This window comes from Zootoca vivipara, chromosome 12 (assembly GCF_965207765.1).
Source record: "Zootoca vivipara chromosome 12, rZooViv2.hap1.1, whole genome shotgun sequence".
In the NCBI taxonomy this organism is placed as follows: Eukaryota; Metazoa; Chordata; class Lepidosauria; order Squamata; family Lacertidae; genus Zootoca; species Zootoca vivipara.
In genome coordinates, this window is record NC_142595.1 from 38,276,465 (window position 1) to 38,287,910 (window position 11,446).

Consider the following 11,446-nt stretch of genomic DNA (forward strand, 5'->3'; position numbering starts at 1 on the left):
TAATTTCTTGAGCTATTATGATATATATCTATAAAAGCAGGGTGGGAGAAGCATTGCTTTGGGTCCAGCAAATTACGTGGGAGCTATGCAGGCATGGGTTAGGTATGGGAGATTACAGAGAGGGTCGCGTAAGAATAGAAGCCAAAGTATAACCATTTTAAAACTTGGGCTTGTTTACAGGCTGAATCCAGGTGCAATTTTAAAAGGGCAAGACGACCTTGAATCCTGCACTTCCAGCCAACATCCAGATCTTCAAGGTCTCGTTTTCGCTGGCAGCTGAATGAGATGATAAGGAGTTCTAAGGCTGCAGGACCACGTCAGACTAAACACGGGAAATCACATTTTGTTCATGCTCTTCTGAATTTAAAATAAACAAAGCCTCCCTTTAACAAGAAAACAGGCTTGATAAAGAGAGGGCTGTTTCTCGCTCATGCGAGAAATAAAGCAAGTGTTTTGGGTAGTTCTCATGGAACATTCCGAAATTGCCTTCTCGCCGGCAGCGGTACAATCCATTCTACAACCTCAGGATTTAACCAACACATTATCCCAGAAATCCCCAAACCCGGCCCTCCAGATGTTTTGGGACTACAACTCCCATCATCCCTAGCTAACAGGACCAGTGGTCAGGCATGATGGGAATTGTAGTCCAAAAACATCTGGATGGCCGAGTTTGGGGATGCCTGCATTATCCTATGTAAGCAGGCCAGGCTGCAGATGACATTTGTGGCCTGTACAAATTTGCTCTTTCCTGACAAATCTCCCTTCCCCCTGCCGTCACATATTCACTTCCCTATATTTTTACCAGTTATGTCGTCATCACCACCACCACCACCACCACCACCACCATTTATACAGCATCAGAGTGTTCAAAGCACCTCTCAGTAACCCATACAACAACCCTCTAAAGTCAACCAGTAAATGATTCTGCTCATTTAGGGTTGTTACAAGAATTACCAGGGTTATGTGTGTGATGTGCTTTGAATATTCTGGTGCTAGATCAATATTAATGATGGTTATTCTAATAATAATAATAATAATAATAATAATAATAATAATAATAATAATAACAACCATCATTTTATGGAAGTGAATATTAATAATAATTGTTATGATGACGTTACAGGTAGGTAGCCGTGCTGGTCTGACGTAGTCGAAACAAAATAAAAAAAATTCCTTCCAGCAGCACCTTAAAGACCAACTAAGTATGTTATGATGGCATCCATCTGTCTTGAGAGATAATGGAGTGCACCTCCGGGGGGGAGGGTGTTAGCAGCACTAAAGTGACTCCCCTCTGGGGTGCAATGCTGGGCAGTGTGTATGGAGGTCCTGGGCTGCTCAGACAACAAGACCCCCCCCCCCAATTACGCTTGGTCTCGCTGGTGTGGTCCAAAGGAAAGCAGAGCAATACATTTGGCACCAGCTTGGCTGCAGGAGTTGCCAGAAGGAGGCATACAAGATGTCACCCAACTGCCTTAGGGACTCCACTCTGGATTTGTGTAGGGTTTGCTCCAAAACAGAACCTCAGACCTCCGTCTAAGACAAGTCACAGTGATGATGTCACACTGCCGTGATGATGTCACATTCAAGACCGACAACAAATAAAGAGATCCACAATCCCTTGTTTCAAATTTGCTGTTTTATTGCTTGATGCCGATCGACAGCAGTGCTGCGCTAGCTGTTTGACAGGAGAGGAAGCTCCGAAAACATGGGGCAGGGTTGAGGTTCAACAGAGTTAACAAAAGAGGTGACAGAAAATGTGCTAGAAAATTATTTGCCTCACGAACAATCAGTCGATAAGGGGAAAGAAAATCCCCAAGGTTTGGGTGGAAAGACATGGGCCCTGAGCTGCCCCTGCTCCCTGCCCCATTGATCAGCTGGTCTCTCCCTGCTGTGCTCCCTCACTTTCCACAGGAGGGACAGTCACTGGGGTAGAAGTCCCAGTGGAAACCGATGGCGTCAATGACTGAACCAGAGCTGCCGCTGAAGTAACGCAGGACGGTGTTTGGGTAGAGAGGAGCTGCGTTGAAGCTGGTGCCTGTGTCCTTCCCAAAAGGGAAGTAGCGCCCCTTGTCGGTGACAAACACAAGTTTGCGGACGTAGCTTTTGTATTTCCCGGAGACTTGGATGATGGACTCGCCAGGGTGCAGGAAGATTTCCTCCAGGTCACCAGAAGAACCCCCCACGTAGTTGCTCCACTCCTTGCCATAACGGACCTGGAGACTGGAATAAGGTAAAAGACAGGCTTCTTAGGCCATCTTCTATCTTCCCCGATAGGCCAACATCCCAGTGCAGAGTTAGCTGCGCTTAAGCCCCTTAAAACAAAAGCTCTCAATGGTGCCTAAGTCTGCTCTTGATTCCTGTACACCCCTTTCCGTCCCAAAGGAACTAGAAGTTCTCTTCAGCCTTTCCATGTTATCATTTCGTTTGGCACAATAAATTCACATTTGCCTTGCGCAATTCACATAATATCTCTGCCGATTGCAAGGACACCCCCTATTCCCTCCCCCCAATATTCCTAATTTGTTGCTGAGAAATGTGGCCCTTGACCCAGGAAACACTTCTATTGCTGTTGTACCATATGCTGTTGGGCTGCCATGGTCGGCAAACGGTTATAAGTTGCAATGAACGATACAACTCCTCCTCTCCAACTATCAAGCTCTCCAAAACAGAACATGTTCTCCAGCTAGTTTTATGCAACGAGGCATCAAACATGTGACAGAAATAGAAGAATTTAGGTTTGAAAGCTCTTTGGGGCAGCAGGGTCCTGCATTTGAAGACGCAGTAGAAAACAAACGAGGGATAGCAAGTTTGAGTAGCCAATTTCAAACAAGAGCAACCACAGCATTAGAATCTGGTTCAGAGCTGTGCACTGGGCTCTTGGACCTCAAGTGATCAATATAAGGAAAGCGGGTTCTCCATTTTCATTTCGCCATGGAGCCTTTGATTGCTCTGAAATGGTTTTGCTGCTGGGATCAAATTCACAAACAAGCATATTCAGACATGCGGCTTAAGTCACTTTCACAATTGAGGGTTAAGGTATGCACACATTAGAATGGCTAGAAACACAGAAAGACTGTTTCACCCTACACACAAACATATCTTCAGTGCTCTCTCCTATGAAAGGAACAGAGGGCGCTTCCAGACTGCTGCTGTTTTCAGTGGCATACTGGAAAACTGTTTTATTTTTCAATTTCTTATTAGGCTTCTATCCTGCCCTTCCTCTCAAAAGATGCCACAGAACCATAGCATTGTAGAGTTGGAAGTGACCCCAAGGGTTATCTAGTCCAACCCCCCACAACGCCCAGGAGCTCTTGCGCACCAAACCTGCTCTACCCTCCCCCCAAAAATCCTGGACTATTTGCAGTAATGTAAAGAGATGGGGGAATGTACTGGAAAATATACGATAAGAATTGCTTGATTGTCTAATCTCCCTGCAAACCAATCAGAATGAATGCTCAGTAAACAGCTGATGTCATCTAAATGTAAAGGTAAAGGGACCCCTGACCGTTGTGTCCAGCCGTGGATGACTCTGGGGTTGCGGTGCTCCTCATCTCACTTTACTGGCCAAGGGAGCAGGCGTTTTGTCTGCAGACAGCTTCCGGGTCATGTGGCCAGCTTCTGGTGAAACCAGAGCAGCACACAGAAACGCTGTTTACCTTCCCGCCGGAGCAGTACCTATTTATCTACTTGCACTTTGTGCTTTTGAACTGCTAGGTTGGCAGGAGCTGGGACCGAACAACGGGAGCTCACCCCGTTGCGGGGATTTGAACCGCCGACCTTCTGATCGGCAAGCCCTAGGCTCTGTGGTTTAGATCACAGTGCCACCCTCTAACCTCCTACAAATTTTATTGAGGGCAAATGCTCGATACACAGGATGTGTGGAAGTGAAAGGACTTTCCAAAGACTGCCCTAAACCTCCCCGCAAGGAAAGGGTTCACCTTATTTTAAGGTCAATCCCTCCACCAATCGCTTTTTCTCCAAACCCTACAAACTGCCAAGCCACGGCCTGTTCCCAGATCCTCACCAGCCTCGAAACACTTACCCCACAATGTACCACCGGTTCACCCGTATCCTAATGGCAGTTATGGGCCCATCCAGCTGGTTCCCAGAGTGGGAGAAGCGTTTCCCGCCACCTCCGCCGTACTCGCCAGAATAGGAAGAAGAACGTAGCTGAGCTGGAATAAGACCCAAAGCAACACAGAGCGGATGAACTTCAGCACAGCAGCCTAGTCCTGCCCTTTGACAGCACCACAGCCTGGGGGACAGTGACAACTCCCCTCCCCTCCGGCCCCCGTTGGGATTTACCTGTGCTGGTGGTGATGCCGCAACAGAGTAAAGCAAGGACAGTGAACCAAAACATCCTAGAAAAGAGAGGGTTGTGGTTTTTTTTTAACAAAATAATTGCATTGATTTCAGTACTTTTACATGTTTCTTCTATCCACTCTGCCCTCCTACCTCCATTTCAAAGTGTCATACATATCCTGGTCCTGGTCCTCTAATTCTATCCTTCACAACAGCCCTGTGAGGTAGGGGGTGGGGGTGGGAGTAGGTGAATTGGCCCAAGTCACCACTGAATTTAGGGATTTGAAGACAGGCCTCTCTAACCAATGCCTACCCACTCACTTTGGATATAGGAAGCCTCCTTAGTGCATTGGTCCATCTAGCTCAGAGCTTCTCAAAAAAGGACTTGGGTCTCCAGCTGTTTTTGGACTACAGTTCCCATCTTCCCTGTCCTGCTAGCTAGGGATGATGGGAGTTGTAGTCCAAAAACAGCTAGAGACCCAAGTTTCGGAAAACTCTGATCTAGCTCATTACTGTCTATGGTGTCTGAACTGGCAGCAGCTTCCCAGAGTTTCAGGCAGAAGCCATTCCTACCCCTACCTGGAGATGTCAGTAATCGAACCCGCTACCTTCTCTGTGCAAAGCAGATGCTCTGAGTTGTGATCCTCCTTCCAGTTATGAAATAGCAGGTGTCCCAAAGACACCTGAGACACACCCACCAGAGCACTGCTTCATTACACTGAAAACCTGATACCCGAGCCGGCTTTACATCTATTTCTTTTTTTAAAGGAGCTCCTTTGGATCAGGACGGCCGACTCCACGAAGGCTCTCTGCTACATGGACTTTGACATGATTTGTGCAAAGTTGAGCTTCCATTGGAAATCAAACTAAAGCATAATTTGAACCAAATTCACCTAGCATAGCCCTGTTCTCAGCCCTGTAAAAACGTAAAGAGGGAGTGCTTTTGAGCATGTGCAGAGTGACTTGCATTCGCCCTTGAATAACAGCAACAAGCTTGCAATGAGTGGTAACAGCTTCTGCCTAAGAACCATGTTAACACCGCTCAGTCCAGTCTGTGCATATGTTGACGTGGTTATGCCAGTGGTCTGCTCTCTGCTCTCTTTATTAATACCTCTTAATTTGCACTTTAAACCCATTTTTCTGGAGCGCGGCCTCTGGAAAGTTGTCCCGGCTCAAATCCCAGGCTGGCAACCTTATTTCTGTGAACTAATGGAGAGCCAGATGTTGGGAGACTCCAGCTCCCATTCTCTCTCACCACTTGTCATGCTAGATGGAGTTCTCAAGAGTTTGGAATCAAGCAACATCTGGAGGGCCACATACCGAACAGCTAGCCAGCCAGCTTAATCACAGAATCATAAGAGTTGGAATCGTTCTAGTGTCTAGTCCAACCCCCTGCAATGCAGAAATATGAAGCTGTCCCTTATGGGGATCGAACTTGCAACCTTGGTATTATCAGCACCATACTCTAACCAAGTAAGATATCCAGCAGGACTTGGAAGGAACCCAGGAGGTCCAAACCCCTTAAAGCAAACAGTCAACCCTAGGCAGCCTTGAAGAGAGACCTCCAAGTCTCTATAGAAAGACCTTGATCTCATAGACCTCTTCAGAGCCTCCTTAAAAAAACCCACACAAAAGATCTGTTGTGAGGCTAAAATGTGAAGGAGGAGAGGCAGAAAATGGGCATACAAATGCAATAAAGAATTATTTGCATGAAGGGTTGCTCTCAGCCCCCGACTTACCTTGCAGCCTGCGCAGTCCTTGGGTGGTCTGGGTGCCTGAGCTCTGCAGAACAGGCCAAAGGGGAGCTTCATGTTTTATACTGTCCGTGAAGTACAATATGGCGCCACCTTATCTTGGGAACCTGCCTGCTGGGCAAACACCATCCATCTATTATAAAACACTTAAATTGGCATTTTCCTGGGAGGGACCCAAACAAACAGGCCCTCCCTTTAATGGCTCACGGCAGCCATCTGCTGCACTGGGGCCTACCTTGGGATGTGGGGAATCCTGGAGCCCCAAAGATGGAAGGGAAACTGCATTGTCCAACCCTGATGCATCCTGGCCACCTTTGGAAAATGCAGGAAATGCTGATCTTCCACCAAACCTTAGAATCATAGAGTTGGAAAAGACCACAAGGGCCATCCAGTCCAACCCCCTGCCAAGCAGGAAACACCATCAAAGCATTACTGACAGATGGCTGCCAAGCCTCCGCTTAAAGACCTCCAAAGAAGGAGACTCACCACACTCCTTGGCAGCAAATTCCACTGTCAAACAGCTCTTACTGTCAGGAAGTTCTTCCTAATGTTTAGGTGGAATCTTCTTTCTTGTACCTTGAATCCATTGCTCCGTGTCCACTTCTCTGGAGCAGCAGAAAACAACCTTTCACCCTCTTCTATATGACATCCTTTTATATATTTGAACATGGCTATCCTATCACCCCGTAACCTTCTCTTCTCCAGGCTAAACATACCCAGCTCCCTAAGCCGTTCCTCATAAGGCATTGTTTCCAGGCCTTTGACCATTTTGGTTGCCCTCCTCTGGACACGTTCCAGCTTGTCAGTATCCTCCTTGAACTGTGGTGCCCAGAACTGGACACAGTACTCCAGGTGAGGTCTGACCAGAGCAGAATACAGTGGTACTATTACTTCCCTTGATCTAGATCAGGCATCCCCAAACTGCAGCCCTCCAGATGTTTTGGCCTACAACTCCCATGATCGCTAGCTAACAGGACCAGTGGTCAGGGGTGATGGGAATTGTAGTCCAAAACATCTGGAGAGCCGAAGTTTGGGAATGCCTGATCTAGATGCTATACTCCTATTGATGCAGCCCAGAATTGCATTGGCTTTTTTAGCTGCTGCATCACACTGTTGACTCATGTCAAGTTTGTGCTCTACCAAGACTCCTAGATCCTTTTCACATGTACTGCTCTCAAGCCAGGTGTCACCCATCCTGTATTCGTGCCTTTCATATTTTTTTGCCCAAGTGTAGTACTTTACATTTCTCCCTGTTAAAATTGTTTGCTTTGGCCCAGTTGTCTAATCTGTTAAGGTCATTTTGAAGTGTGATCCTGTCCTCTGGGGTATTAGCCACCCCTCCCAATTTGGTGCCATCTGCAAACTTGATCAGGATGCCCTGGGTCACTGGTGGACAGTGGGCTTTCAAAGTTCAGCAGCACCCTGTGTGACACCAAAATTTGGCACCCTCTGGCCTCTTGCCTTCCCTTCTAAGTCATTGTGGCATGGATGATAGCCTCTCTTGTTGCTTGGATAATGTTCAGGGCAGAAATATCTGCAAACATCTGCAAACTTGCTCAGGATGCCCTCAAGCCCTCCATCCAAGTCATTGATAAAGATGTTGAATAAGACTGGGTCCAAGACAGAACCTGGTGGCACCCCACTAGTCACTTCTCTCCAGGATGAAGAGGAGCCATTGATGAGCACCCTTTGGGTTCGGTCAGCCAGCCAGCCAGTTACAAATCCACTGAATGGAAGCATTGTCTAGCCCGCATTTTACCAACTTCTTTACAAGAATATCATGGGGCACCTTGTCACATCTTCACATTGCTGCAGCTGTGTGACCAACGAAGATCTTCAGCGCTTAAATGAAGAATATTTAAACAGCACAATCATCAGTTTTTATCTGAAACTAGCTGAACCAGCCACGCGTTGCTGTGGATTTTTTGAGGGGATTATTGATGTCATTTGTATTTTGAATGGTAACAGTTGCATGACTTGTTTTTGGTTAGTGTTTTAATGTAATATGCTTTTCTGCATGTTTCAAATTTGTGCTTGTATTTATGGCTTTTATTTTTTTGGTCGTGCTGCGGCCTCCGATTCGGGCGCTCAACCTCTCCCCCCCGGGTCTAGTGGGGGCCTGGCGGCTTGGCAGGGGCCTACATAAAACAAAGGCCGTGCTGCAGCCTGCGATCCGGGCGCTCCCCCTCTCCCCCTCGGGCCTAGTGGGGGCCTGGCGGCCTGGCAGGGGCCTACATAAAACAAAGGCCGTGCTGCGGCCTGCAATCCGGGTGCTTGCCCTCTCCCCCCCCCCCCCCGGGCCTAGTGGCTGCCTGGCGGCCTGGCAGGGACCTAGGGGCCTACATAAAACAAATGCCGTGCTGCGCCCTGCGATCCGGGCCCTCACCCTCTTCCCCCCCCCCGGGCCTAGTGGGGGCCTAGCAGCCTGGCAGGGGCCTAGGGGTCTGGTAATGGCTGCCTCGGTGGTTTCAGTTGCTTGGTTGATGGTGTCATTATTTGGCGCCGACCGTCAGAGCTTTTGCTGGTGACAGCGTGCAATCTGCCTTTCTATTGGATGCTGCTGGTGTCTTCAGAGCTTTTGCTGGTGACGTGTAATTTGGGCGCCACTTTTGTGTGTGTTTATTCACTATTTTAGGTGCGAAAGCTGTGCTTTTTTGGAATTTTTTTAATGCCAGATCCCTCACTGATGGGCATGGAACGTTGTGGCCAAATTTGTTACATTACAGTTCAGCGGTTACGGAGAAAGGCTGTGACCTCTGCGCACGCAATGCCTACATTTATATATATATAGATTATCTGGTGCTTGAAAAACTGAAAAAGGAAGGTGCTGATAGAACTCATGTGTTCAGTTCCTTCTTTTACACATGCCTTAAACCAGAAGGGAGGAGAAATGGGACAGGCAGGTAAAAAGATGGACAGGTTGTGTTGACATCTTTCAAGATGATTTAATTTTTGTTCCTATTAATAAAGGAGCACATTGGTTCTTGGCTGCCATCTGTTTCCCAGTCTTAAGAGAACCCAATATATGAAACCAATCCATACTATCAGGAAGTCAGATCTTCCTCTTCATACATATCAAGAAATTATACGCAAACAGCCTTGCATTCTGCTCATGGTTTCATTGAGAGGCTGTTCCTAATCAAATGTGGGAAGTCAAAAAAATGCACTAAAAGAAGTTTCTCCAACGATGTTATGGAAGGTACAAACCTGAAAGGGCCACAACAGAACGACTTCAGTTATTGTGGAATTTCCACCTGATTTCCAAGTCTGGATACTAGTCTGGCTCAGCCCAGGGATTTAGCCTAGACTTGGAGCTGAAACACCCATGGGGGGGGGGAGTGATTTGTCTGGACGAGATTCTCTGGGTTGCACCCTGACAGGAACGACTCTCTCATTCTCCCTCTCCGCCATTTTGGCTCTCCCGGAATAGACCTGTAAAACAGCAAACGCGGAGTTACCACTATTTCCAATAGTGTATCTGAAGAAGTGTGCATGCACACGAAAGCTCATACCTATGACAAACTTAGTTGGTCTCTAAGGTGCTACTGGAAGGATTTTTTGAATTTTGTTTTCACTATTTCCAAATCTCTTCTAACCAGAGCCCAGCAAGGAAAGACCTCCTATGGGGAGAGAAAGGTCTGCTTTGTCTCAGCTTCTGCCTGTGAATCTGGGCGCACCTGTTAAATGTTCAGAAAAGTCAGAGGCCCAAGGCAGTATAAGTTCATCAACTACATTTATTAAATATTTGTCAGTGACAACAGTTCACTCATAGACAAACAAGACAGAACTCACAGAACGTAAACGTACACACTAAAACCCCAGCAAGAAACTGCCAGTTGACAGTTGGCAGTTGAATGTTCGTCTGCCAACTCTTATACGATCGGTTGGAACGCGTGCCTGGCAACCAAAGATGTCTTAAACCCAATACAGCTGGGATGCTGCAAGGCCTGACTCTGCCTCTTCCTCCATGTAGTTCCCTTCAGGGAGCAGCACACCATTCTCTGAGGATGACTCCTCTACTAGGGACATGGCATGAGCAAAGATGAGGATGGGGACAACTCAAGAACCAGTTGGCTCCACCTGCCATTGGCCCTGGGCCCTGCCTGTCACTGGCTCTGGGTCCGCCTGCTGTTGGGTGGTGTAGCCTGGTGTAGTGGTTAGAATGAGAGACCGGGACCCGAGTTCAAATCCCTGCTCAGGCACGAAACTCACCAAATGAACCTGGGTCAGTCACCACCTCACAGTATTGTTGTGAGGAAGATTAAAGAGATGTGTGTTGGAAAGACAGGATCGTTGTGAGCCTAGAAGGGGAGGTTGGAGAGCTCCTGGGAGGAAGCCTGAGGTAAATCGCTAAAAAGCATGTGGGATTTATTTTTTACTTTTTTAGAAAATAAAAGAGAGGTGGTTAGGTGAGAAAGCCTTGGCATGCTTGCATGCCGTGCCATTTCAAAACACCACCCTATTACTGACCAAAGGAGAAAATGAAAACCCACAAAGATTTGTGCTCCGTTTTCTTTCTCCTCCTGTTCACATCCTTGCTCAGCCTCAAAGCTCTTAACAGGACGTTTGGCCATCTCCACTGCTCCTCGGCCTCTGGGTTTAAGACGGGTCTAGTACAGGCTTCATAGCTGCCAAGTTATCCCTTTTTTACAGGGATTTTCCCTTATGCTGAATAGGCTTTCTCGCGAGAAAAGCGAAAACTTGGCAGCTATGGCAGGCTTCCTCAACCTCGGCCCTCCGGATGTTTTTTTTTTTGCCTACAACTCCCATGATCCCTAGCTAGCAGGACCCAGTGATCAGGGATGCTGGGAATTGTTAGTCTCAGAACATCTGGAGGGCCAAGGTTGAGGAAGCCTGGCCTAGTGGCTTCATCAGAAAGCAGCAAAATGATGGAGAAGGAAGGCAGAGGCAGCTGCGTGCCTGACAGCAATGAGGAACAAAGGACATGCTCTGTTCTGGGGCCGTGCCCTGATAATGCCTGCTGAGAAAATTGCCAGAGACATCTGGAAAGTAGCAATTCAGGCAGACCTCGCCCAAGATGAGGCTGGGTGCCAGGCCTGGCCCATCCCAGGCATATGCTGTTCTGAGAAAACATGGGATTGTCCAGAGGGCATTACGAGGACAAGGGCCATCCAATGCCACCCCACCCTGTCCCCATGTCACAGCAATATGTGATCATCTGTGTGAGTGTGCGTGGGAGGAAAGGAGGAGATCCAGTTTGTGGCAAACACAACCTTTGCTGCTGTTTTGGCAAGGAGGAGGAAGTGGCTTGTCCGATTCTGGCTCCCTGCCACAAACATGCAACACGCTTTAGCTGAATTCAGCACAGGTTTGATGCATGCACCCATTGCCGGCTTTAAGGCGTACATATTCAGTGCTTTATTAGTATT

General features: G+C 47.7%; 1 protein-coding gene across 1 annotated transcript; it reads right to left on the reverse strand.

Annotated features, from left to right (window-relative positions):
- Positions 1 to 1,618: 1,618 nt before the first annotated feature.
- Positions 1,619 to 6,972, reverse strand: ZG16 (zymogen granule protein 16). The gene is made up of 4 exons (XM_035135519.3): positions 6,042 to 6,972; positions 4,306 to 4,361; positions 4,043 to 4,175; positions 1,619 to 2,220 (listed from the first exon to the last, which is right to left on the reverse strand). The coding sequence occupies exons 2-4, from the start codon at positions 4,358 to 4,360 to the stop codon at positions 1,899 to 1,901; spliced, it is 510 nt and encodes a 169-aa protein (XP_034991410.1). The 5' UTR covers position 4,361; positions 6,042 to 6,972; the 3' UTR covers positions 1,619 to 1,898.
- Between the last annotated feature and the right edge of the window lie 4,474 nt (positions 6,973 to 11,446).

Excerpts from the sequence above, each read along its gene's own strand:
- ZG16 (XM_035135519.3), bottom strand. The coding sequence starts at position 4,360 with ATGTTTTGGTTCACTGTCCTTGCTTTACTCTGTTGCGGCATCACCACC. Across the intron at positions 4,176-4,305 it reads CGGCATCACCACCAGCACAG|CTCAGCTACGTTCTTCTTCC; the intron begins GTAAATCCCAAC and ends GTCTTATTCCAG. Across the intron at positions 2,221-4,042 it reads AACCGGTGGTACATTGTGGG|TCTCCAGGTCCGTTATGGCA; the intron begins GTAAGTGTTTCG and ends ACCTTATTCCAG.